The sequence below is a fragment of the Pteropus medius genome, unplaced genomic scaffold (assembly GCF_902729225.1).
Source record: "Pteropus medius unplaced genomic scaffold, Ma_sr-lr_union100, whole genome shotgun sequence".
NCBI classification, from domain to species: Eukaryota; Metazoa; Chordata; class Mammalia; order Chiroptera; family Pteropodidae; genus Pteropus; species Pteropus medius.
In genome coordinates, this window is record NW_024350319.1 from 28525928 (window position 1) to 28552579 (window position 26652).

Below are 26652 nucleotides of genomic sequence, written 5' to 3' on the forward strand. Positions count from 1 at the left end.
ATAATTAAATGAAATACTATTTAGAACAAGCATGAAACCAATAGTGATAATAACATATTCATGTAGTTTGAAAGTTTTGTCAAATGCTAAAACTTATTCATATTAATAATAATATTAATATTACATTCACTGAGCATTTGCCATATGCTGAGCACTGGCTGAGAGCTTTGCATGTTGATCACACCTAATCTTCATGACAACTCTGTGAGGTAGGTACTATTATTCTCTCCTCATTCAAAATAAGAGGAAACAGCTGCTAAGAGAAGCCACTCTGTCTAACTCCAGAACCCAACATCATAACATTTTTCCTTTAGGCTGTTTAGCATTACTTTGTTGATAATCAGTTCAGTTGCCCCTGAACTTGCCAAGGTCCAAGGCACTTCTGGTGAGTTATTAAATCCTATTATAGCTCCTGGGCCTATAGTATAAAATACTTCATTTAATTATGCTAAATTCACTGACTTGACAGTAAATTATTTCTACATTCTAAGTTGTACAACAACCATTTTCTTCTTAAAAGTACTCATACCCATCAGGTTATTTGTCTTAAACACTGTTTATTGCTTTCTATTAATTCTTTCATAAAAGCATCTCTCACTTAAATGATGTGGAGTGTTTCTAGGGAGTATCCAAACCAATTATTCTCAAGTACCTTTATTCGAATCATGTTAAATTTTCTCTGAACAGGCCATGGTTTTCTTATAGCTCTGTTATTTTACATGTTGGTCATAGTATTTAGAGTATCTTTATTTCTCTGCTTTAAACACCCTAACTTTTTTAATACCCAGATCAAATGTCATCCCCTCTGTGCAGACATTCTTGACTTGTCACTTTTTCAAGCAGAATAAGTCACAACACTTCTATGACTCCATATTGCTATGTACATATCTCTTAGTATTGCCCGTTACTAACATTTGACTCTCTGGCACTAATTATAAATTCCTCAGTTGTAAGAATGTATTATTTATCTTTGTGTGTTAAATACCTGCCAAAGAGTCTGAACCATAATAGATATTCTCTAAAGTCTTACAAATTCTTAAAAATGTACTTTTATAATAAGAAAATATAATATTGAACATTAATTATATTAAATGATTATTTGATAAGTAATATTCATTGATATTATATTTATTAGAGCTCTTCATATAATTCCCATTCCTGTTTTATTCAACATTATTCATAAACTTGTTGCCTCTTATAGCTAAAATGAAAAATTAAATATACTTTCTTTTTAATAATCTAGACATAATAATAGTTATCATTATGTATACACTCCACATAATCTCCTGCTCAAAGAACATCTGAAAACCAATGATAAAAATATATATGTATATAAATATTACATGGAGCAAAAGTGTCTCCATGCCAAAACCTGGATATAACTGCTAATAATCCCTAGTTTGAATTTTAATGCTCAGAACTTGTCAAAAACTTTACAATGACTGCCCTAATTCCCACTCTACAAAATCCTAAAGGTTCATTAATTTTAAAAGGTTTATTCTTTGAAATTTCAAAAAACTGAAACCATGTCATAAGCCTTACTGATCTCCAAAGGATATAATCATCACTTTGGCTTATTTATGTCACTGGAATTTATTTGAGTAACAGCTAAGAGACACAGCTACTTTTAAAAAGACCTAAAGCAGGTTTTTCCACTAAAAATGTATATTCAGAACTAAGATATTAGAGACTTAAAACAAATTGGTATGCTTCTAATATAAACCTCTAAAGGTTAAAGAACATCCAATTTATACCTCAAGATATGCTTAACTGCCAATTAGTTGTTTACAGTGTTGGCATCTATATACATGCATTTCAGAGAGGGGTGAGGCAGGAAAAAATTAGAGAGAAAGAGAGAGAAGGGGAGAGAGAGAGAGGAGGAGGAGGGAGAGGGAGAAAGAGAGAGAGAGAGAGAAAGAGGAGAGAGGAGAGAAGAAAGAATGACAATATTAAATTTGGGACCGTGATACACCAAATAGAAGTTTAACTTGATAAGCCAGAGATTCAGTGATAATTTTAAAAACATAATTATAAATATTACCAATACACACACAATAATCCAGTTGCATTTTTTAAAAATGATTTTTCTATAACTCAAATATGTTCCTCTGAATTGACTTACTTCAGGAGTCAGGGGCACAAAAATGAAGACAAGGAGCACAGTTGCTGTGATCCTCAGCACAGTTGCTGATGACAAAAGTACAGTTAAGCTGAAATCTTTTGTCAATACTATGCCTTTTCTTTAATACATTCTATTTTTTAATTTCAGCGTTTTGAGGTATAATTGATGTATAAAATTGTAAGAACCCTTTTACAATACTGTACCTTTTCATCCAAGGCCTTGTGGTGCTCAAACAAAGATTTCAGCGCCTTGAGAACCTCGACTTCGCTGGAAACTCCCGAGGGGGACTGGGCTTGCCGTTTTACCACTGTCATTCTTAGTGACCTTTCATGTCGTGACACAAGGCACTCCAAATGCTCCAGTAACAGCTATTGGGTTTAACAGAAAATATAATTATGTAATAGATATGAGCCACCAGTGGTATCTAATGATTATACTATAGGTAGCAGCAAAGATTATACTATAGGTAGCAGCAAAGAAGTTCAAATCTAAGTCTAAACCAGGGTTCGTAAAGTACATTAAAAGTAAATTGCATTTATATTAAATAACAAGTGACTACATTTAAAAATATAACGTATATTTTGCATATTCTTTTAGAAACTTTAGTAATTTCAGCATGAAATTAGTAGAAGTATAACAAAACATACTATGTGTAATCCAATATGATAATTATTAAAGAATATTGCATAATGCATAATGATTTTTTAATAGCGGTGAAAGTCAAAATTAATTTCATTTACATTTGTTCACTTAAAATTTTGAATGGAAAGAAATGAAGATAATAAATGTGATTATAGTGATAATCACATGTTGTATAGTGATGATCACAATCACATGTTGCTATAATAATTATAATGATAATTAATGACTAATGATTTTATGCACAATTATTAGATTATATAATAGAAAAATATATGCGATCAGCCAGAATATGGTAACTGAGATTTGCAATAGTCATTTTGGAAAAAAAAGTTAAAGGACATAAGTTTTAAACTGAGTACCCTATAGGAGCCTACATTCACCCAGAGTAGTCTTTGAGGCCTTTGATAAAGGTAGAGGTAGACAGATCTGTGAGCAGTGTTTCAGTCTGTTCCAGACTATATGTTCTGACTTTTTCCAGAGAAATTTTACTTTTAAATGTTACATGAATTGGGGTTCCACCTTTGTTTTATTTTATAATGGAGTTTTGCCACATTTAAATAAAAATACATGAAAAGAATTAAAAAATTGCGGGGTTATTAATAGTTATTAAAATTTTGCTAGTGACGAACAACGTGTCTCCAGTAAGTTTTGTAGGAGAGCTTTTCAGAAGGATGGTGAAAGCATAGGCTAACAAATAATTAGCCTATGCAAAATAAAGAAGTTAAACAAAAGAGGAAAAAGTCAATAGATACTGGAGTAAAAAGAAGTATGGCATAGGGAATGTAGTCAGCAGCAAAGTAATGACTATGCGTAGACCCAGAGGGAAGATAAGAGTAATCAGGGAGGTCATTTCATAAACTATATAAATGTCTCATGAATATACTGTATACTCAAAACTAGTAATAAAAAAAGAAAAGAAAAAATAAAGATGAAGAAAATTGAAATGAAAAAAAAAAGAAGTCAAGAGGACAATTTTCTTTTTTTCAGAATTTTCCTAAAGCTTACATTGTAATGAAAAGTTGTGGCTTTCGAAATGTCACGTTAGATTTAGTGTCACATACTGTTATCACATTTTTTTAAAAAAAATTATTGGGGTGACATTAATAAAATCAAATGTTTCAAGTATATAATTCAACAGTATGTCGTATATACATTGCATTGTGTGTTCACCATCCAAAGTTGATTTCCTTCCATAACCAAATATTTGACCCTTTTACCCCTATCTACCTCCACCCTCCCCTTCTTCCCTCTGGTAACTGCTAATCCACAGTCCGTGTCCATGAGTCTCTGTCTTTTTGTCATGTTTGTTTGTTGCTTTCAGTTTTACATCTCACAGATGAGTGAAATCATATGGTTTTCAACTTTTTCTATATGACTTATTTTGCTTAGCATCATAATCTCAAGATCTATCCATGTTGTTGCAAATGGCGGTATTTCATCTTTTCTTATGGCTGAGTAATACTCTATTGTATTGGTATCACATTTCTTAGTGCCTAATAAGTTAATTTTTCTACATTAACTGTCCTTAATTATTGTTCAAAGTGTCAGAAAACTTTGCCATGCCATTGGCACAAAAGAACACAAATATCTGAGATTCTAAATGAACACAGATCAGGAGGTAGGAGTCATATTTAAGGGTCAAAATAATAGTAATAGAAATTCTATTGTGAAGATGACATAAGTATTAATATTTCAAAAAGTTTTCATTTTATCAACCTCTGATTATATTTATTCCATATTTATTCTATTCTTGAATTCTACAGATAACATGTGTGTATTAGTTAAATCCAGGCTGTTTCATGCAGGTTATATAACACCGTATGACCTTAACCCTGCCTATTTCTCCAACATTATTTGGTGTTAGTCTTCTGGCAAACCGTGCTCTAACCATACCAGCTTTCAGTTCCTCAACATGCCAAGTCTTTGCATATGTTGTACCCTCTGCCTGGGATATTCTTCTTTTGGTTTCTTCTTTGGCCAGCTCTTTCTCATTATTTAATCTAAGTTTAAATATCACCCTCTCAATAAAACATTTGCTTCCTACTCTCTGTAAAGTAGGTCACTCCACTTCTCAGCCCTCATAATTCTCTATTTGAATCTCTTGCTTCATTTCTTCATAACATGTCATGTGTAATTTCTTAAGAATAGTTTCACTAAATTTCATTCTGTATTTTCCATTGAAATATAAACTTCATGAGGGTAGGTAGCATATCTGTCTTGATCTTCTTGATCTCTGTATTTGGGTATTTGGCTTAGTTCCTGACATCTATAGGTATGCAATAAATATTTGTTGAATAAATAGAAACAATGATAAATTAGGTAAATTTTTCAGTGTATATACTGGCCTATATCAAAGCTAAGTCTGCAGCCATGGTTAATTGATAAACATTTTCTAAAAGCTTAAGCTAATCAAAATTGTTATATACATGTTTTACATAGATGATATACTAATAAACAAGTGTTATAATAAAATGAAAACTGATTTCTCTAACTGTAAATTAGAGATGTCTTGATTTACACAGTAATTTAAAAACTATCTGAACGTCAACATTGTAGGACATTGTGTAGGATACAGAAATATATAAGATATAATCATCACTCTCTAGGAAAGAAACACAATATGAATATTATACTGAAGTTATAAAGGACATTTGTTATTAGAGACTACCTAAACCTTTTGATCACACTCTCTGGCAAGTTCCTCACACTGTTAATCCCACTTTCCCAGCATAGAGCACAAAAACAACAATTCTTAGTGTTTGGTGCCACACAGGTTCTACTAATTATACACCTATGCGAGAAATGAGCTGTGTGAATAAGTTATAAGCTGTATAAATAAGTTAGTGAAGGTATCTATTTGGCTGGTATTAGAAGGTATCTATCAGTGTGAAGTGGCAAATGAATTACGATTTTATTCTAAAAAGGATAAAAAATCCCCTTACTATCTTTGCAATAAAGTTCTAAAATTTGGTCTTAAAAGTTCAGGCTACAGACTGTTTTTATTAAGAAGTTCTTAATATCTATTAAAAACTACTGTTTGCTTAAACTAGCTAGATTGTTAATTCTGTTATCTGTAATTAAGAATGCTGTGACATTGAAGTAATTAGGCAGTGTCTACTGCTACGTTTGTAATAGTCACCTGCCATGCCTTGGGTCACTCTCCATTACTTCTTAAATATTTTAGCAAGTAGATAATTGTCACTTTTTCTAGCACTACCACAGTCACAATCCTTGGTGATTTTTATTATTCATTTAGATGATTTCCCCAGCATATTGGCCTCTACATTTCTAGACCTGTGTACTCCAATGGTCTCAACTTCTACCCTATTTCCATAACCCACATTCATGGTTTCACTGTAGATTCCACTGTTATCAATAAGTGCAACTCTCCCCAAATTTTAGTTTTTATCATATAACTCACAGCATTACATTTTAATTTACTTTAGATACTCAAACTCTAAAAATACTTGCACCCTCAATCTCTTTATTTTAAAAATGTGTTACAGCCCCTCACCATACTCATGCCTTCACTTTCTTATTCATCTTAAAATTTATAGTCCAGTCTTTAAAATCACTCTTTTTTCATGTTCTTGCAAATTCTAGAATCTTACCTCTTCCCACCTACATCCATTGTTACCACCTGAGGCCAAGACACATAATCTACCCCTGAATTATTATAATAGCTTCTTAACTGGTCCCCCTGTTTCCATCATTTCATTTCATCAGACTGTTCTCAAACATTATTTAAGTTAAAATGTAAGTTAGGTTATGTACCACTGCTTAAATCCTCAATGTTTTCTTATTTTCTCAAGTAATAGCCAAAGTCCTTGCAAGTACCAAAGAGATCTAAATTATCTGAACTCATCTCCTAGTCTTCTTACTCTGACTGCTTGACATCATTTCAGTTTTGTTTTGTTTTATTTTTTTAAATATATCAGACTTCCATGCTCTTACATAAGATCCTTTGTGCTTGCTGTTTTCTCTGCCTAAAACATTTTTTTTTTTTCAGGTACCCACATGACCATCCCATTCCACCATCTCTATCTTATTTTTATTCAAATCTCACCTTTCAACAAGGCTTTCTCTAGTCACCTCCTGCACTAAAAATTCTCTTTCCAGCTTTATTTTTTTTCTTATTTGTCTATATCTAGTATACTATTTATTTTATAATTTATCTTATTTACTGTCTGTCAAAAAACAATGAGGTCCATGATAAAAGATTTTTTTTATTTTATTTTGTTCTTTGCTGTATTGTCAGTGCCTAGAAGATTGGCACATAGATGTTCTTAAACTTTTGTCGAATGAATAAATGAATCTTGATTAAAGCAGTAGTTTGTAACAGGTATGCTTATAAGTAACAATTCCTCAGACAAATGGGAATTCGGGATATATGACCTGGATAGATTGGACTAAGCAATGATCAGATTAGTATCAAAATCAGAGACATTATCTTCTTTGTTACATGGAGGTAAAATAGTTATTTAAATAATCTCCTGAGTTCCCCGGAAATGAGGTGCCTCTGAAAGTAAGGCTTATATGGACTGAGGCATAGCTACAATAGACCATTTTGATGGGCATGAAGAATATACAGACAATGAGGTAAGCTAAATGCTTTGAACTGCACTTTTCAGTTTAAAGAAAGAAAATGACAAGTTTAAAGTTTTAAGTTTTTAGGTCAAGCCTCAGAGAACCCAGGATTTTTTTTAATAGCTGCTCATAATAACCTCTTACTGAGTCCCAAGACATAACAGAAAGAAGTTAAAGAGCCCGATCTAGGAGAGGTCACTGAATTACAATGTATGATGAATTCATAGCCTTACCAGGTGTCCTATGTGGAAATCTTGGACCACTCTAAAAATAAGAAGGTACCACAAGATCTAGAAAAAGGACATTTGGAAAGATTCAGATGAGTCTTAGTTACCTGATCCTCCAAATCCCAATGATCTCCACACTTCTCTGATAAGCCCAATCCTATTTTTCTTGATAAATAAAATGACATCATTTACAGAATTTATCTTAGAAAAGAAAGCTACTGCTCCTCATGTCATGCCCCAAACACCCCTCTTTTCCTACAGATTTTTAACTAGAATACCAAGTTATACATTATAAAGTCTTATCTTAGAAGAAAGGATTCCAAATCATAAGACTTGTATAATTTTGCTAATTTGTAATCTCAGAAATCTGGAAATATCTGTAGAAATAGATCTTTAATAGTGCTGGAACAGAAAGGAAAAAACAAACAAAAAAATGATCTTGTTAAAATAATCAATGTAACTATCAGAGAATCTGGATTTAACGTTGATATTAGGCAGCTGGGGTGGCTGTAATTGTTTGTTTTGTTGGCTAACTAAAAAAGAAACTTAGTAGTGGTCTGAAATAAGGCCATAAATGACATAGGTAAAAGTGAGAATCCAGAAATTCTTTGGGTATAAGGTAGAAGAAAAAAACTGATGATTTAAGGAGTTAAAAATGGAGAATTTTGCCTACCTCTATTTCTTTTGAGATGAAAGCAACTCTATCTTCACTCAGCCACTAAGAAATATATTAGAAATATATATATATGTATGTGTGTATATATATATATATATATATATATATATATATATATATATATATATATATTAGAAACTTACAAAATCCCCATGACAGAAGTTCTTTATAGACAAGGGATGAAAAGGGAGAGATGCTGGTACTAAATGAACTCTGATTTTCCTGTGGATAACAGAACCCTGCAGTGGCAGAGGTTAAGTAATCATCTGAAATAAAGTGAGTGTGGTAACTATAACAGGAAGAATGGTTTGATCCATTGGGATCTTTGGGATCTTTGGTAATGGTAATTGATCATAGAATCCTTCACAGACCAGTAAGGACCAAACTGTATTAATAAAATAATAATAGTAATAATAAAATAATAGTAATAATAGTAATAAAATAATAGTAATAATAATAATAAAAACTCTGGAGAACTGAATCCTGACGAGTCACCTGATAAAGTGTCTTGTTCTCCAAATATTATCTTGAGTCACTTTAAGGTGGGAGTTTTTTTTTTTATTAAGGTGATATTGAATATTGTTGAGTAAAGAATGCTGTGCTAATACCACAAGTAGCTGATATTCTATTCTATTCTATTCTATTCTATTCTATTCTATTCTATTCTATTCTATTCTATTCTATTCTATTCTATTCTATTTTATTCTATTCTACTCTATTCTATTCTATTCCATTCTGTTGTGTTCTGTTCTGTTCTGTTCTAGTATCAGCTACCACAAGTACCTGTTAGCAGGGGTAAACCAAGTGTGAGTACGGCTCCAGGGGCGCTTTTGCTTTTTTTTTATTTTTTTATTTTTTTTTTATGGCTTTTTCAAGTTGGCTTAGGTAGAATTCTCCCCTGAGCAAAAAAAGAAAATGTGCTTCCCACTGAACTTTTTCTCCAATTCGCATACTAGTTGGACTTGGATTTTCTGGAAAGATTTCAGTTGAGGAACAGAAACAAAGATTATAATAGCTTTCCGACCACCAGCAATTTCAATTTCCTTGGCTGCTGTTATATTCAGCTCCCATAGCTGGGCCTTGAGGTCCAAATACATCTCCAGCTCAAGGAGTGCCTAGGAGATGTGGGACTCAAACTCGTTGGACTTCTCACCTTTTGGCTTCATGATTTTTGCACTCAAAGTGAATATAGCCTTCTTGGTAAGCGGGAGCCTGAGAAGAGCTGCTTTCCTTTGTAAGGAAATAATTTACTAGCACATCACTGTCACTAGCCGTCAAGTCATCCCAGCTGAGAGTCTGAATATTATGGAAGTGAGAAGGCCATCGCAACTGTGCCCTGACCCATGGAATCTGTCAGTATAGTAAAATGATTTACACCATTAAATTTTGGGGTGGTTTGTTAAGAAGCAATAGACAATCAGAAAATAGTCCCTAGAAGGACTTGCAACCATTTAACAGGTAGTAGTTCTGCGGAAAAGAGAATACCAAAATCTCTCAATATTAGCTCTGAGCTAGGACTAATTCTTTGGTACTCACTGTTATAGAAGCTTTTGATAATCTGGTGTATAAAATGATTCACCTTGTGAATATTAGCCTATATCTCTGGCCATCATAGCATTTCTCAATGGCCATAAAAAAAAAAAAGTGACCATGATTTCAGGGATAGGAGTTATTTCTTAACCTGAAAAAATGGGCTTTTTATCACTAAGGTTGATAGGGTTACCACTATATATTGGTAATAGCTGAATGGCCAAGTTACTGGCTACAGACAAAAACCTCGAACCCCTGACATGATAAAATACACCTGGACACCTGCTATTCACCATTAAGCAAGCAGATTACACTAAATCACTTCTATTAAGGAGGAAGCAGCTGTCTTTTCTTATTGCGATAAACACTTTTTCTGAATATGAATTTTCCTTCTCCGATGGTTATGCTTCTACCAGCAACACCATCATACTAGATTTCTGCTTAGTCATGTTTTGCTTACATCACTTATTTTATAATGAAAGGAGTAATGCAATTGACTGATGCTCTCAGCTCTGGTTTTACCAGGCTATCACATGATGCAAAAACAGATGATTTTATAGAATGATTAAATGATGCAGGGAAGAACCATTTTAATTCAAGCTGGTAGATAATACATTGCTAGGTTGCGATGCTATCATCCAGGAATCCATATATGCTCAGAATTACTGATAGAAGTAGGGGGCAGTTTCTTTCTTAGAATGCATACGTATAGGTCCATATACATAGGTCTAAGATTAAAAATTTAGACATGTTTGTCAAGAACGAGATGCTTTTCTTTCATAATGGCAGGTGTCTGATTGTATTTGAATATTTATATAATTCCTTTAGCTCAAAATAAAAGGGCATAGTAAGAAATGTTTCAAATTAAGTGTTTAATTTGAATTAAAGACAATTAACCTTTTAAGTTTATGACTAGTGAGATAAAATTACAGCTTTATTATTTTTAACTGACATTAAGATGCTCTTGAAATCAAAACTTCTTTTTCGAAGTCATGCAATAGTTACATTCTAAAATGTTTTCAATAATATAACCATTCTTTGAGATCTTCAGCCACAAAAACACTTGAAACAGTTCCAAAACAATGACAAAAATTCCCCATTCTAATATTAAGAGAAATCTGAAAAAACATGGTAAGTTTTAATAGTCAATTTGAGTATGTTGAAATTACAGCAGGATTACATTATTTTCTGTAAATATAAGTATGGTCAAAGAAGATTTAGAAATGACAAATTTTGTTTAATTACTTTGGCTACATTTTATTTATGTGGAAGTAAACAATGCAGCTTGTTTAAATGTTTTGGTAAATATCCACTATAATTTTTGAAATTTCTACCTTTGTACAATAAAGAATATTGTTAGGATGATTTTATTTGGTGTTCTCAATTTAATTATTGAGGCAGCTGGATTTAAGAGCAACTCTAGTGACTACTTCAATTTCTTTCATTATTCATTAAAGTTATTTCTGTAGTGACAAAGCGATAAACGGCCACAACTTTCAGCTCTGACATCACTATAAATGCCTACTACATTACTTTCTACATAAATTACTGAACAGATAAGGTATGAATTACAAAAAATTGAACAAACTCTGCTCTTCCCTAAACACAATGCCTTGTGTCAAATATGATTTGTGATTGACATAGGGATATGATTTTTTAAATCTATAGCTTGCGGTTAAGCTGAGGAGTAGATTCCCTGGGTTTGTCACTTATAAGTCATGTGGCCTAAGGCAAGTTACTTACTATGTTAGTTTTTCCATTAGTTAAATGGGGATAATAGGATTGTCATAGGGATAAAGTAAGTTAAACATGTGAAGCTTTTAGAAAAACATTTTGTACTTAATTAATTTTAGTTATTATGTTATTATCATTATAATTACTATATATATTAGATAAATTTCATTCAACTCCAGGTGAAACTTTATTTTCTATTTAGAAAAAAGACATAATTCATTCAAATATCATACAGAAGGGCCCTTTCTGACCTATTATTTTGGATGATACTCAAAATTAACACAAATAACTTTACCCACTTATGCATTCTCTTTGTGGACTGCCTCTTTTTGTATTATTTATCTCAATTCATGAGCATATATTAATTACTCAACATGGAAAGAGTCACGAGTTTATGAGAATGCTAGAAATTAAAACATGTAATTCTACTTTAAAATTTCTCACCATCTAACATAAATCAAACTTTCTTGAAGTGTGAGAAGGAAGTACTATCTTCTTGCTTTCTCTCCATGACCAACAAGTAGGTCTTTATAGCAAAAAGGAAAACACAACAGGTGGAAGGATAAACTATTATGTAAAATCTATATTTAGCAACATTTAATAGGGCATTTGGGGGGAAGAGAGGAGATATGTCTGAATTTCAGCCTTGGATATTTTTTGGGTGCTGGGGGAAATAAGAGGTGGTTATGGAACTTAGGGAGTTGTCAATTAATCAATACTCTGTACAAGGAAGGTTTCATAAATCCATCTTCCTTTGACATAATAAAAAAGCAAAAATCCTCCATATCACTACTTTTAAGGAAGGTAGGAAAATGTTTTCCAGGTGGGAGGATGGGCAAAAATATGAAGGGCATTAAGAAGTACAAACCATCAGTTATAAAAGTAGTCACAGGGATATAAAGTACAGCATAGGGAAAATAGTCAATAATACTGTAAGAACTAAATGGTGGCAGATGTGTACTAGACAAACTGGTGATAACTTCATAAGGTACATAAATGTCTAATCATTATGTTGTACACTTGAACTAACATAATATTGTATGTCAACTATAATTAACAATTTTAAAAAAGATAAGAAAAATGTTTTCCAGATTTATTCATGTATTCAAAGTAACTATTATTCATGTTTAAAATCATTGGCTTCAATTTCTGTTATCATAATGAAACTTAATATTTGTATTTTGCTCACTTTAATTCCTGAATAGATGTATTTTGCCTTAATTCCTTAATTCCTTGCAATAGCCACAGATATTTTTGGGCTTCTTGGGCTGTATTATGATGAAAATTGTGTGGATGATGTCCTCAAATATCCTAGTTCTCTAAAATTAGTCACAATCAAGATAAAACGACACACTCCATCCTGCATCTACTCTTAGGCAACGTCTCCTCTAAGCTGTAGTAAATCCTGGGAGTTTTTCCACAGCATGAATAATTGTGCCATGGCCTTATGGCTAAGGGCACAGGCTCTGGAGTTATTCTGCCATTGCTTTAAAATCCCTTCACTGCTATTTATTCACTGTGTGACTTCTGGCAAGTTATCTGCCCTTTCTGAGCCTAGCTGCCTCACTGGAAAATAGGGATAATTATAACATCTCCCTCATAGGGCTGTAGAAAGGAGTAAAGGGTTGTAGATAGAAAGGTTGTATAAAGGAGAAATGCATACACAGCTAATGCAAGAGTTTCTGTGCATTTTAAATATGAGAAATGCCGGAAGCCACCCAGAGGTTTGCATCTTCCTCCATTTTCAACATCTTGTTTCTAATCGTAAGTTTGGTTATACTGTGCTACATCAGGGGCTGTGGCCAAAAGCGTTAAAATAGAAAATAGTAAAATAGGGTGGAATAAATCTCATGGCATAAATAAACTTTGAGTTTACATGAAAAAAAAAAAATGTAATTTAAGAATCAAGGGTGGGAAAACCAGAGAGAGAAAGAAATAGAAGAAATTAATCCAACATCTGATAACATGATCTAAACTCTTCTCTGTGTCCTATTTGAGGCAGTCCATGTGACTGGCTCATCAGTCTCAATGAAAACCAATTCCTTGTGGGCACACTGTGTGAATTCTTTTTACCATAATATCCTAAAGAACAAGGAGATAAATCGAATTCGATCATATAACCATTGTTCAAGTAATGGCATCTCTCATTAGAGGCACAAGCTCTCTGTTTGTAGTGCTGTCATTTTTATGTTACTCTCTAAGACCAAGCATAAGATGAACACATTATCAACTATATCTTATTTTCTCAGCATTAATCTGTTAGTGCTCTAACACTTAAAATATTTTTTACCTACTTTATAGTGAAATTGAATTATATCCACACAAAAGTGATTTTTCCTACATTCTTTTAGTAGAGAAACTACTCTCATTTATCTCTCATTTATGGGTAATATGGTGATTTATATATTTTATGAAATTTAGTGACTTTTTCTTCAGAACTAGAAAATATAGCATCTTTGATCAAATTCTAAACTTTAGTGTTATATGTCATGACACTGAAACAATACATGTTTCCAAAAGCAGAATGTAGTAACTTCCATCAGTTTCACAAAATAAGAATATTAGAATCTAAAGGCAATCTTCTAAAATAGAAAAGGTATGCCTCATTTAACTAGGAGAGTTCTGTTCCAGTGTTCCAGTGTTTAACTAGGAGAGTTCTGTTCCAGTGTTAAAATGTTACATTTTAACATTTTTTTCTTTCTTTAAATAAATATTTTGTTGGGGTGGGATGAAGTGCAGGCCAATGCCATAACACTCCTTCATAGCAGCCTCATAGTGAAAACTCATGCTCCTCTCTCAAACCTTTCCTCTGTTGCTTGTCTCCAGCCTCTGAGGTATTGTTCCCCCACTTCAATACAACAGTTTGAAAATCTGAAATTCTCTGTTGAAATCCAGTCCTTCCTTTTGAAGTTAAAAAAAGCAAAGGCCAAAAGGAGTAAAAACATTTTCTAAGCAACACAGTGATTTAGTAGTAGCTGAGACTATAATTTAGGTTTTCTGTCTTCCTGTTTTGAGTTTTGTAGTATAGTCTCCTTCATTTTAAATAACAGACGATGAGTAGTGTCTGCTTAGTCTTTCTAAAGTTTTTAAATGTTTATATTTTTATGCACATACAAGAGATGAGGCACTGCCCTACACTTGGAATTAATTCCAAGTAGAGGCAGTTTTATACTTACTCTTGTGTTGTTTCGTTCAGCTTTAAGCTCAGAAATTTCTTCTTCTTTTTCTAGAAGTTGTTCCCTACAGGCATTTAATTCTTTTGTCAGTGCAGCAAATTCCTGAAAGGGGAATAAAAATGTTTGAATACATATTCTATATATGAAAAAATTCAAAGTATAAGCTTTTGATGGAAAAAAATGACTCAATCGACTGTCCAATATATATATGTTGCTGTTATTAACTTGCTTCCAATGAAAAGCTAATCCATGATATTTAACATACACATTTTATTATAGCATACTGCTCAGATTAATGTATGAAATATATTTCAAAATGCATCATATTCAACATTAACATTACTGTAATAGGATACTAATAATATAGAATGATTTAAATTTGACTAATTTTATGAACTCAAAAAATCTTACATTTTTACTCCAATATAGCAATGTCCCAACTGATTATACTAGATCATCGAAAACCAAAACAAAACAAAAAAACAAAAAACACCACCAACACCAACAAAAACGACAAAAAATCCTTCTGAATGTGATATTTACAGATTATAAGATCATTTATTTGTTAACAAGATGGAGAATATACCTGTCTCTTGCAAAATAATAAATGCATCTAAGAGTCGATATCATTATCCAAGAGTCTCATTAATTTATGCATTGCTTTCCTTTTGAAATGTAAGGTCCATGTGAAATGGGACTTTGTCTGACTTCACTGCTACACTCCCAATGTATAAGACATAATGGGTACTCAATTATTATTTATTTTCAAAAAATTAAAATGGGTCATGTTGTTATAAAAAACTGGGAGTTTTTGGAGTAATCCTTTATATGACAAATTACACTTTGGAGAAATCTTCCATAGCTTCCTTCCCCCAAATGGGATCACAGATTATATAACATGGGCATTTTTTACCACTAGACACAGAGTTTAGACATGGTAAAAACTGATTTAAAAGAAGATCATGAAACCCAAGTTAACTATTCTGCTACTCTAACATAATATTATTTTAAAATAATTTTGAAAAATAGTAAACAGATCCATGTTATCATTAATCATTTAGAGTGGTTCTTAGTAAAATTGATGCTTGTCAAATATTTAAATATTTGGGAAAATTTAGCTGCAGGCTGAGAAGACATTGTCAGAAGATCAGAAAGAAAACCAAAAATGGGAGAGACAGGTTTGGTTAACCTAACCACCACAAAAGCAAATTTGGTATAAATGAATATGATGATTATGCAAAGCTTGGAATGTTGAGGGTTTATATTTTTGTTTGCTTAAACCCACTTATTTTGCTGAGTTTCTCTGAGTGGCGTCAGCCCAAATGGATACTTGAAAGCCCTCAGAGTAGACTTACAGCTTAGAATCAGGATGAAAGAGTCCATTGTTACAATTTGGCTGGCATTACAGATAAATGTTTTCACCCTTTAATTGCTTCCTGCTTAAATGCTATTGATATTCTCTGAGCGTATTATTTACGTGGAGAAAGGAATAAATAAGTAAAAAACAATAAACATTTTCATAAAATTGAAACTTTATATAAACTGCATAATTTTGATGAAGAGACAAAATTCTGCATCGTATGTTAATATATCAGCATTTAAAATTAATCCTATGCTCGTGACTATTATAAGATAAAGCATAAATCAAATCTGTATATTTAACATCATACCAATTAAAAAAAATCCAGGTTAATCTTTCTAGAGATTTAGCTTGCTATCTACAGAAAGATAAAAGATCAAAAGAAAATACTTTAGAATTTTAATATTGGATATTTTCAGGTAGTGAAATAATGAGTTGTTTTTTGGCTTCTTCCTATGAATTTTTATTATAAAATTCTCTACAATGGAGAAATATGCCTTAATGCTTAGAGAATAAGAAAACATAACTCTATAAAGGCACTGAAACCATCATGTATTCAAAACAGGACAGGAATTAGTCAAGATGTCATTGGTGACAGATGACTTTGTATTTTTTATTTATTATCATGGCATAGATTCTGAGAAAGCTATTTAGTGACTCTGTGTATTAAGAGTAGTCTTACATTTACTGACTTCTTGTAAATTTCAAGTACTATCTTCACATTTATTATCTCATCTTGCTCTCTAAATAACCAGTGAGAGAGTCGCATTCCCATTTTATAGCAAAGAAACTGAATTACTAAGAATTACGTCCAAGTTCAGGAAGCTTGCAGCTCATAGAGAGTGAGTGAGGTTGCGAACATAGTTCTCCAGACTGCTTGTTTAGTGCTTTTCCACAATACCATTTTGACCCTAGCTTTTCATCAAGTTTAAATGGTTCAGATTTGGAGTGCATTTAGCAGTACTCTTTTTCCTTATCTGAAGAATTAGACAACCATTACTTACAATTACCTTGCATAATCCTTCTTAATTAGTCCAAAGGGAGTGTGGGGAACTAGGAGGCCCAAGGCAGGGTACACCTTCCATGCAGAGCAACAAGTCTTAGACAACCACATTCTGCATCTCTAGAACTGCAATAGATGCAGTTACCTCATATGGAGTTAAATTATCAAAAGATTTTACACTTTTCCTCTGATATTTTTCTCTTCTGTATTTACTTCTCCATCTTTACTGTCAACAATTGAGTTTTGCATCATCTTTTATCAGATAATAACAGCAAATATAATTAACATTGATTGAGCCCTTATAATATGTCAGGCACACTGTCAAGCAACTTATATTGATTATCTCATTAATCTTAACAAAACCCTGTAAAAATTACTAAGATCTCATTAAACAAAACAACGCTCTTACCATACAATCCAGCAATCTCACTCCTCGGTATTTATCCAAAGGAGTTAAGAACTGTCTACACAAAAACCTGCACGTGGATGTTCATAGCAGCTTTATTTATAATTGTCAAACCTTGGAAGCAATCAAGGTGTCCTTCAGTAGGCGAATGAGTAAATAAATTGTGCTACATTCAGGCAATGGAATATTATTAGTGCTAAAAAGAAATGAGCTATCAAGCCAGGAAAAAATAGGGAGGAATCTTAAATGCATACTACTAAGTGAAAGAAACCAATCAGAAAAAGGCTACATACTGTATGATTCCAATTATATAACATTCTGAAAAAAGTTAAAACTACGGAGACAGTAAAAAAAGAGATCAGTGGTTGCCAAGAGTGTTGTGTGTTTGTGTGTGTGGGAGGGATGGATAAATAGACTGAGCACAGATTTTTAGAACAGTAAAAATACTACGTATGATATTATAATGACAGATACATTTTTGTATCAGTTATACATTTTTTTGAAACCCAGAGTGAACCATAATATAAATTATGGATTTGAGGTGATGATGTGTCAATATAGACTCATTGATTATAAGAAATGTACCACTCCGATGGGGGATGTTTATAATGGGGGAGGCTATGCATGTGTGGGGGCAGGTGGCATATGGAAAAGCTCTATCCCTTCCCTTTAATTTTGTTGTGAATCTAAAATTGCTCTAAAAATATAAATGAAAAAAAAATTTTACTGAAACCTAGAAAAATTAAGAAATTTTCCCAAAGTTAGACACTTAGTCAATGGTGAATCCAGACGATCCATTTCATACTGGATGATGGCAATAGGTTGTTTTTTAGCTTTCCCCTTTATAATTTATTCTTCTTTCAGTCTTTGTAAAAATTATATTTTTATCAAGATCATAATACTTTTCAGAGCTATCTATTTTCAAACATCAACTTTAAGCAGACTAACCTAAAATTCGAGTCATCCAAAATTTGGCCCTTCCACAATTAATTGGCTTTTTTTTTTTTTTTCACTGAGCAATAGCAACTACCATTTTGTGCAGGAATCACTTTGCTCTGCCCTGAGCTTAGCATTTTATATGAATTACCTCGTCTCCTCCCTATTTTGAACCTAAGGATTCTAAAGCTTAGCATAGATGAATAACTCGCTTACGGTCACACAGTTAAAAATAATCCACCCTTATTCCAAAACTCTTTAATTTCTGCAACTCTGCCTCCTTCTGACTGAAAATGGAAAATCATCAAATTCCTCAACTGTACCAAGTCATACAAATTTATCACCCCTCTAACTATACATCCACACATACAATATTTATTGAGCACCTACTACATGTTAGAGACTGTGTAAAGATGTAGAGATGACTTAGACATAGTTGTTGCACTATGAAAGACCCCAAAGATCTTTCGGAATTCACATTTAAGCCACATCGAGATTTCCATCACTAATAAAACCTATCACCAAAGTGCCACACACAGAGTGATATTAGTTATGTGCTTAGAAACACTGTCGACATACGAGTGAGACTGGCCCTCTAAAGCCTCTTTCTTAAAAGGTTTATATTCTGCATCTTCAACAGATTTTTCTTTCTTGCTTCTATTTCTACCTTTCCATTTTTCTTATCTATTTTCATTTTCTCTCACATACTGTTTCCTATATCTAAATACCTTTCTCCATCCTCTTTGCCTAACTAATTTATTTTTAAAGCACTGGCTTGCTTTACTAATGCTCTATAATAAATACCTTGTTCAAAATCTATCAATGCACTTACCATATTGTTTTTATAATAACCAAATTATGTGTTCATCTCCTTCCAGTAAATAGTATGATGCTTTAAGGCAAGGTTATCTTATTTTTATAACCTTAGGACTTCACACAGCTCCTGACAAATTGTAGACACTCAGCAAGGCCCTGTTGTAACAACAGATGAATGGTTCACTTTCCCTAAACTTTTTGACTTTACTACCAAAACATTTTTTAAAAGGTATAAAGTTACTTCATTTTCCAAGTGAGATTATTAAAATTTGCTCAATATATAACATGTTTGATATTCACTTTACTTTGTAGCTATTGTTTTTGTCTATAATCTGAAATATTATATGATACCATATTCTATACAGCAATGACATTTTGTCTGCTATATTTTATTGCATGTATATAAAGTGATACTATTGCTCCCAATAATTTTTACATGTAGATTTATCATTTGTTTATTGACTATATTATATTGGTCTTACTCATTCTTAAAGTGAAAATACATATTTAACCCATATGTTATTTCTCTAATCTTATTTTTTCCCAAAATACATTCTACAGAACAGTATTTCCACAAGATTCCCAGAAAAAAGAAATCCATCACCAAATAGATTTGGAAAATTATGTATTCTATCTTTTGCTCTTTTATATCTACTACAGGAATCGGAATATAAAAGATTCTGAGGAAAGTGGGTTTTGTGATTTAGAATTGAGAGCAACCGGGTTTGCATCTATAATAGAATGGATGAATTAAACATATTAAATGCACATAATGGAATATTGTACAAAGGGTAGAATAAATAGGCTAGATCTTATATAGCAACATGGGAAGATTTCAAAACTATAATTTTGAGTGAAAAAGATAATAAACAGAACACACCATGTAACGGCATATTGTCAGAAGGTGTAAACAGTGAAGGATAAATGTTAGAAGAAAACTTTATTCTTACTTCATGTCTGAATTCAAAGTAGTCTGTAGAGAGAGCTGAGTTTGCTTTGAATCATCCTGAGACAGGAGTAGTAGGTCAGTTACCAACCACAAACGATATTCAACAACTTTTCAGGGCAATCATTTTGTTCCCCAACCATTGTTTACCAAAATTCTTACTTTGCCCAAGGATCGAAATTACTTCCTCTACACTATTTTTTTCTTGGAATTTTAAAGAGTGGTTAGGACAGACAGAACCATACAAGCACCCTCGGATGGAAGACAGTGTCCTGTCTTTACTCAGCATGAACTCACGTATATCACACATACACACATTTAAGTGGGCACACCTTTTGCATGGGGGCACTATTCTAAGGGCAAGGCAGATGACCGTAAAAGAAGCAAGTTAAAGTCCTTGCCCTCAATAAGTCTACATGCATTCAAGCATTCACCATTCAAACTTCTTTTACTTAGGAGTGAATTATTTCTAACTATATCAGTCCCTCTCAGTACTAATTCAACTCATAGTGTAGAGCACTGTTTCCTTAAAAAAGTAGAGCAAAATAAGGTTTTGTTCCTGTTGATATCTTACAAAGTTGAAGGTATCATTTCTTATTCACTAACACAAGTTATCTAATTTCTGTATGCTCCTAATTCTAAGTTAAAAGTCCCCTAAAATGCATAAAATCTAAAGTCCTTCAATTTTTGCTAAATTCCTAGTTTTCTCCCCTGCTCGGCTTATTCTCTTCTCTAGCTGCTGTTTCTTGAATGTTTAGTAAAGGCTAGGGATGATGTTAGGAACTTTGCATCTGTAACATCATATATTCATCATGGCAGCTTTATTATTCTCAGAACACAGAAAAGAAAACAGGTAAAATAAATTAACTCTAGCAAGGAGCATGCTAGAATTTGGCAGTCTCAGTGCTGGTATCATCAACACCCCTCTGGCTTTTCAGATGCCAAAGCAGAGGTAACCTTCCATTATATCTTAACGGTGGTTTCACCTGTGCATGTTGACATTGAGCTGAGGGCGAACATGAGTAATTCAAGAGTCCGAGCTGCTAACATTTCACATACTAGCCCTTAGGTCAGTGGTTTGTTCTCAACCAGTTTCATGCAAAGAAGTTTCTCTTGTTTTGGTCCCCATATGTGTTTTTCTCAAAGAGAAAAATACAAGGGCAAAGTACAGATTCACTCAGTTCCTGTGCCTACTTACATTCTGTAGAAGTAACCCAGTCAGAAGAAAAGTATATAGAATTAGAGCTTCCTCTGGCCATTCTTCCTCTTCTCTTCTTGTGCCTCTTTCTACCCAGCAAATCACCATAGCCTGCCGATCTGTCTATCTTGAGACAGATGTAGAACATTTTATTTTTATACATGTTTACCTTTAAGTCCATTTTTTTTTTGGTATTTAATATTAAACACAGAAGAAGAGGGACTGGTAACTTTTCCTGACTCATTACATGATGGTATGCTTATTTGAAAGGTTCATTTGGGGTCGAGGGAAGGGTATACTTTCTCATTAACTAAATGTTTGAAAGGCCTTGATTTATTTAATAGATGAGTCCTCTCCTCGGTTAACAGGTCAGGAGAAGCCGCATGACAAGAGAGAAAATAAACCTTTTAATTTCAAGTCATTGACACCAGGCAGCAGTCTCCAGAGAAATCTGTGACAATCCATTCATCATAATTACAATTTTAACACTCTTTACCTTTCAATAAAACCTACATTCTCTAATCTTGTGGGCAATTAAATTAATGAACTGACAATGGCCTTATTTCTGTAGCCATGTATCTGAGTAAGTACTGACTAAACAATCACAAGTGCAAACCAGTCCGAGAGAGAGGAGAAAAAAATAAAGGGTGAGTTAGAATTTGGCCTCACTAAGTACCACCAACACCCTCACCAAGCACAAAAAAGCATCTTTTAAGTTTATTCTCCAACCACCTAACATTTGTGCAAATCGAAAATAGCTCTGAGGAAAGCATATGGCATGGAAGCATGCTGACTTGACCATCGAGCATTTAAATTAGACAAAATTAACTATTTCAATATGTTTTTGTAATGATTTCCTTAAGCTATGCCTTCAATTTACTGTATTTTGGTGTTTCTCCTTTTGAAAATTAAAAATTCTTTTACCAATTCTATTTCTAATACTTGGTAGAACACTTTGGATTTAAAATTTGTATATTTATGGACATTACTGAGCATATATTTACATATATAAATATACATATCTTCTTCCCCATACCACAGAATGTACTTTCTAGAACAAATTAATAAGAGGAGTATTACATTGGAAAGGTAAAAAATAAGCAACAAAAGATAATATATTCCTTAAATTTTATATGTATTCATATCTCAGAATATTAGTTATAAATTCACAAGGGACTTTAAAAAATGTAGCTTGGAAATCATTTAGTTCAGAAACAAAAAAAGGACTTGTTTCATAAAAATTAATACCCCATCACTATATGTATATATGTATGTGTATATTATAATTTTTTTCTATATTATATTATGTAATCAAATGCTGTGTTAATGACCTCTGGTCTTATAATTGCCTCCTAGACTTGCATGAGCTCAGGATAAGCTGTCATCCAAAATTACTGTGTGAAACAGCCATGGTTCCTGGTCAGCCTTGGGCTAAACAGCTCGAAGACAGAACTGTCTGCATAACTAATAAAATTTGACAGGCACCACTGGACTCAGAGTTTTCACAGAAATTGTGAAATAAGGCTGCTCAATTTAAAAGGAAAATGAGATTTAAACTCCATGCAAATACTATTTTGTGCATCCTTGATTTTTTTATGTACCCATATTCCAATAAGAGAACTGTTTTGTCTTTTCCCTAAAACTGCATGGTAGATTATTTTTTATGCATTAACGGTGACCTGAGATATGCAAGACTGTTTAAAATCAAACATTCCACAAGAGTCATTTTGTGGTATGTGGACATAGGTATTGGGTAACATTTGTTTTACAATATCTTCCAATCAAGGCAACTGGCATAAAGAAATCCAAAAAGTAAATGTTTGTTGAAATCAAATATAGGTGCTGTCAGGCAGCCTCAGGCCATCTGAACAAGTCATGTTCCCACCACGCCTCACTCACTATATTCCCCTGAAATGTGCCCATCTTATATTTTATCCCCATATGCTCTCCAGACTTTAATTTGTCAGTATGTGTACAGAGCTGCCCCAGGAATCGGGTGCTCTTTAATAGCAACTGTTAGAGAAGATTCATCTTTGTTGCTGAATCCTGGAGGGCAGGCACTGTTATGATAGATTGGTTAGGAACATATTTAGAGGCAAGTACCTCAAAACTGACTGCTCTCCCAGCACTGCATATATATGGCTTTTGTTGGCCCTAGGTACTTTAGCTTTTGTGGGCCCCCTTCGGTCATAAAAAATATCAAAAACTATATTTTATGACTGTGCTGTTACAAAAATTAATATAATCCAGGTTGGATTATATTTATTTTTTCTTTTAATTTAAAGGTAATTGAAACATTTTCATGGGCCCCCAAAGGTATTGTCAGCACTAAGTAGAGATTTCACTGTGCCTAATGGGTAAATTGGTCTTATACTCTGCCTACTCCAGGAAGTCATGTGTTGCGTGGTCCAAACAGTACCAATTTCAGGGTGAAACAGAGCTAGATTTATATCTGGGCTCAACAGCAGTAAACAGTTTAAGCCTCAGTTGTTTATCTGGGAAATGTCGGTAGTAATGTCTTTTTATAGAATTGGTATAGGTAAAAATGAGATCATTAGTCCATATGATTCAGCAGTCATGTTTCTTGATATTTACACAAAGGTCTTGAAAAGTTACATCCACGAAAATATCCTGTACATAGATATTATAGCAATTATATTCTTAATTGCCCGAACCTGGAAACAACCAAGATGTTCTTCAATGGGTGAATGGATAAATAAACTGTGGTACATCCATGCAATGAAATTATTCAGTGCTAAAAAGAAACAAGCTGTCAAGCCATCAAAAAACATGGAGGAACCAGAAAATAATATTATTAATTGAAAAAAGCCAATTTAAAAATCTGTATACTGTATGATTTCAACTATATGACGATGTTATATAGTTAAAACTATGGAGACAATAAAAAGATCAGTGGTTGTCAGGGGTTGAGTCAGAGGGGTTTGAAATGAATAGACAGAGTATAGTAGATTTTCGGGGCAGTGAAAATACTCTGTATGATACTGTAACGACAGATGCATGTCATACATTTTTCCAAACACATAGAATGTACAACACAAAGAGTGGACCCTAATGTAAACTATGGACTTTGTGTAATAATGGTATGTAAATCAATTGCATGTAAATCAAATGTTCATCAATTGCAGAAAATATACCATCTGGTGGGGGATGATGGTAATGGGAGAGGCTATGCATGTGTGAGGGCAGAAGAAATACAGCAAACCTATGTACTTCCCTCTCGATTACACTAGGAATCTAAACTGCTCTAAAAAAATTAACTCTTAAAGTTCAAAAAATATAATACCATTATTGTAAATGTGAGTAGCATAGTTACTGGTTATAATAGATGTCCAATAAATTATATAGGCTCAGTAATTTTTGTGCTACTTGTAGTTATTTTACATGCAATTTTGTTTTCTACCAACACCTGATTTTCCATATTAGGATAGTATATTTCACTAGATGTATCAGGAAATACAAAAATCACACAATTTTTTTTTTTTTCATTCACGGTAACTGAAATGTAACTCAAGAGTCACATAACAGACAAAAAAATTACTTACATAAATCTCATCATTAAGCATCCCCACTTTTGGGGACCAGCATATTAAAATGATTGACATTAATATGATAGAGTAAAAATACTCCACACATTTTTATAAGATAAAATGGCTTTTGTATCCCTTTGTTCCTTTGCACTTAGTAAATTCTTGCTGATCAGTTAATTGTGTTATTACTACTAAAGCACATCAAATAATACTCTATATTCTCTTATAAAAATAAGGCATAATATTAATGGTAGTTTATATAAAGGTAGAAACTATGATAAAATTCTCCATAAAACTGTTCTTAAAAGCCCCCTAGAACACATGTCTCTGACGTTATCTGATATTATTCCCTCCACATGTCTCTGATTGCATCTTTTTCTACCCAGGGGCTCCTACAACTCTCAAGATGATGTCTGGAGTCTGAAATAAAATGACAAGATAAAACATATTTGAAGAGTTGTGTTGCTTGTTATGATATACTGTTTGAGAGGAGCCTAACTGCCTACAATAAGTCTGTCCAGAATCCAGGGTTGTAGCCTAAAGCCATAGATTTCCTGACCCAGGTGAGTAGGATGAACCATGTTGAATGAAGACCCTTCCCTTTTGGGCTCTAACTCTTTGAGTAGCTTCCCAAATCCTAAATTTGAGCAGCTTCTCTCACTCCCAAATTCTGTGTATGTTATTACTGAAATGAGAAAGACAAACTCAGTACCCTAGATCTGAAACTGAAGTTACCCACTCCAAGTATCCCTTCCCTTTAACTTGCTCTAGCTTTCTCTGTGCTCTTCCCCAAATAGAAAAAGGCCCTTAGGCCTGGTCTTATAGTGTCAGATATATGAAAGAAGAGAGAAGATCATCAGAGAGAAATCTTAATAGAGTAACCATGCCTTCTAGTTCTGTAACCCAATTAATGATCTTACCCTTAATCTTGACTCATCTTTATAAAAAGAGAAAATATCTTTTATCTCTATTACCAAAATATATTTTTGCTTATTTGATGCTTGAAGCATTTGAAAATTTATTAAAACTCAACATTCTAAGACATTAGTAAAATCACCTGGCCCAGTAAGCATTGTAGCTAAAGCATGTCAGGCTGAGTCATTGCCAAATGAAAACTCTCTTGGCAGAAAAAGCCCATTTTCAACAGCTCTCACAGTGTAAAGCAGAAGGCATGTTTGACAAGATGCTGCGTATTAATTTCAAAGGCTTTAGCATCTGGTTAGGTAACACCTGCTGTGGCAAACACTCCCAGGCACACAAAATAGCATCCAAGCTGAATATTTAAATCTCCCAACATAGCCTGACTAAGCTCTAACTCTAAACAAAACAAAACTAGAGCACATCTCTCTGGCAAACAACAGAGTTAGAATTGTATAACCAAAAATATTTGGGCTATGACACTGTTTCCTATTACTGAGTTAAAATGCTGTAGCGTGTGCTATAGAAGTTATAAAGTATATCAAAACATATTGTCTAGACTTGGAGAATTTTACCATATGTAGTATTTGGAAGAGGAACATGGCTCAGAGAATAGCATTTTGTATCATATTATATTGCATTAATATGGAATTAAAGGAGAATTTGTCAGTGAAAAGGGGAGGAGATGGCACCAAATAACAGAAAAACAAACCATATAAAAGAAAGAGCTGGCAGGGCTCTTCTGCACACTCTTTCTCTAAAAAGGAGTCAAGGCTCAAGTAATATAATCCACTGGGAAAAGAAGTAGACACAAGTATACACTGACA

General features: G+C 33.1%; 1 protein-coding gene across 5 annotated transcripts in view; it reads right to left on the reverse strand.

Moving 5' to 3' along the window:
* The window catches only part of PPFIA2 (PPFI scaffold protein A2), a 418570-nt gene that overhangs the window by 165289 nt on the left and 226629 nt on the right, over positions 1–26652 (reverse strand). For all 5 annotated transcript variants that reach the window (XM_039838929.1, XM_039838927.1, XM_039838928.1 and 2 more), the window contains exons 3-4: positions 14695–14796; positions 2326–2490 (exon numbers count right to left, since the gene is read on the reverse strand). In XM_039838929.1, the coding sequence (XP_039694863.1) occupies positions 2326–2490; positions 14695–14796 (267 nt within the window). The remainder of the gene's footprint in view (positions 1–2325; positions 2491–14694; positions 14797–26652) is intronic.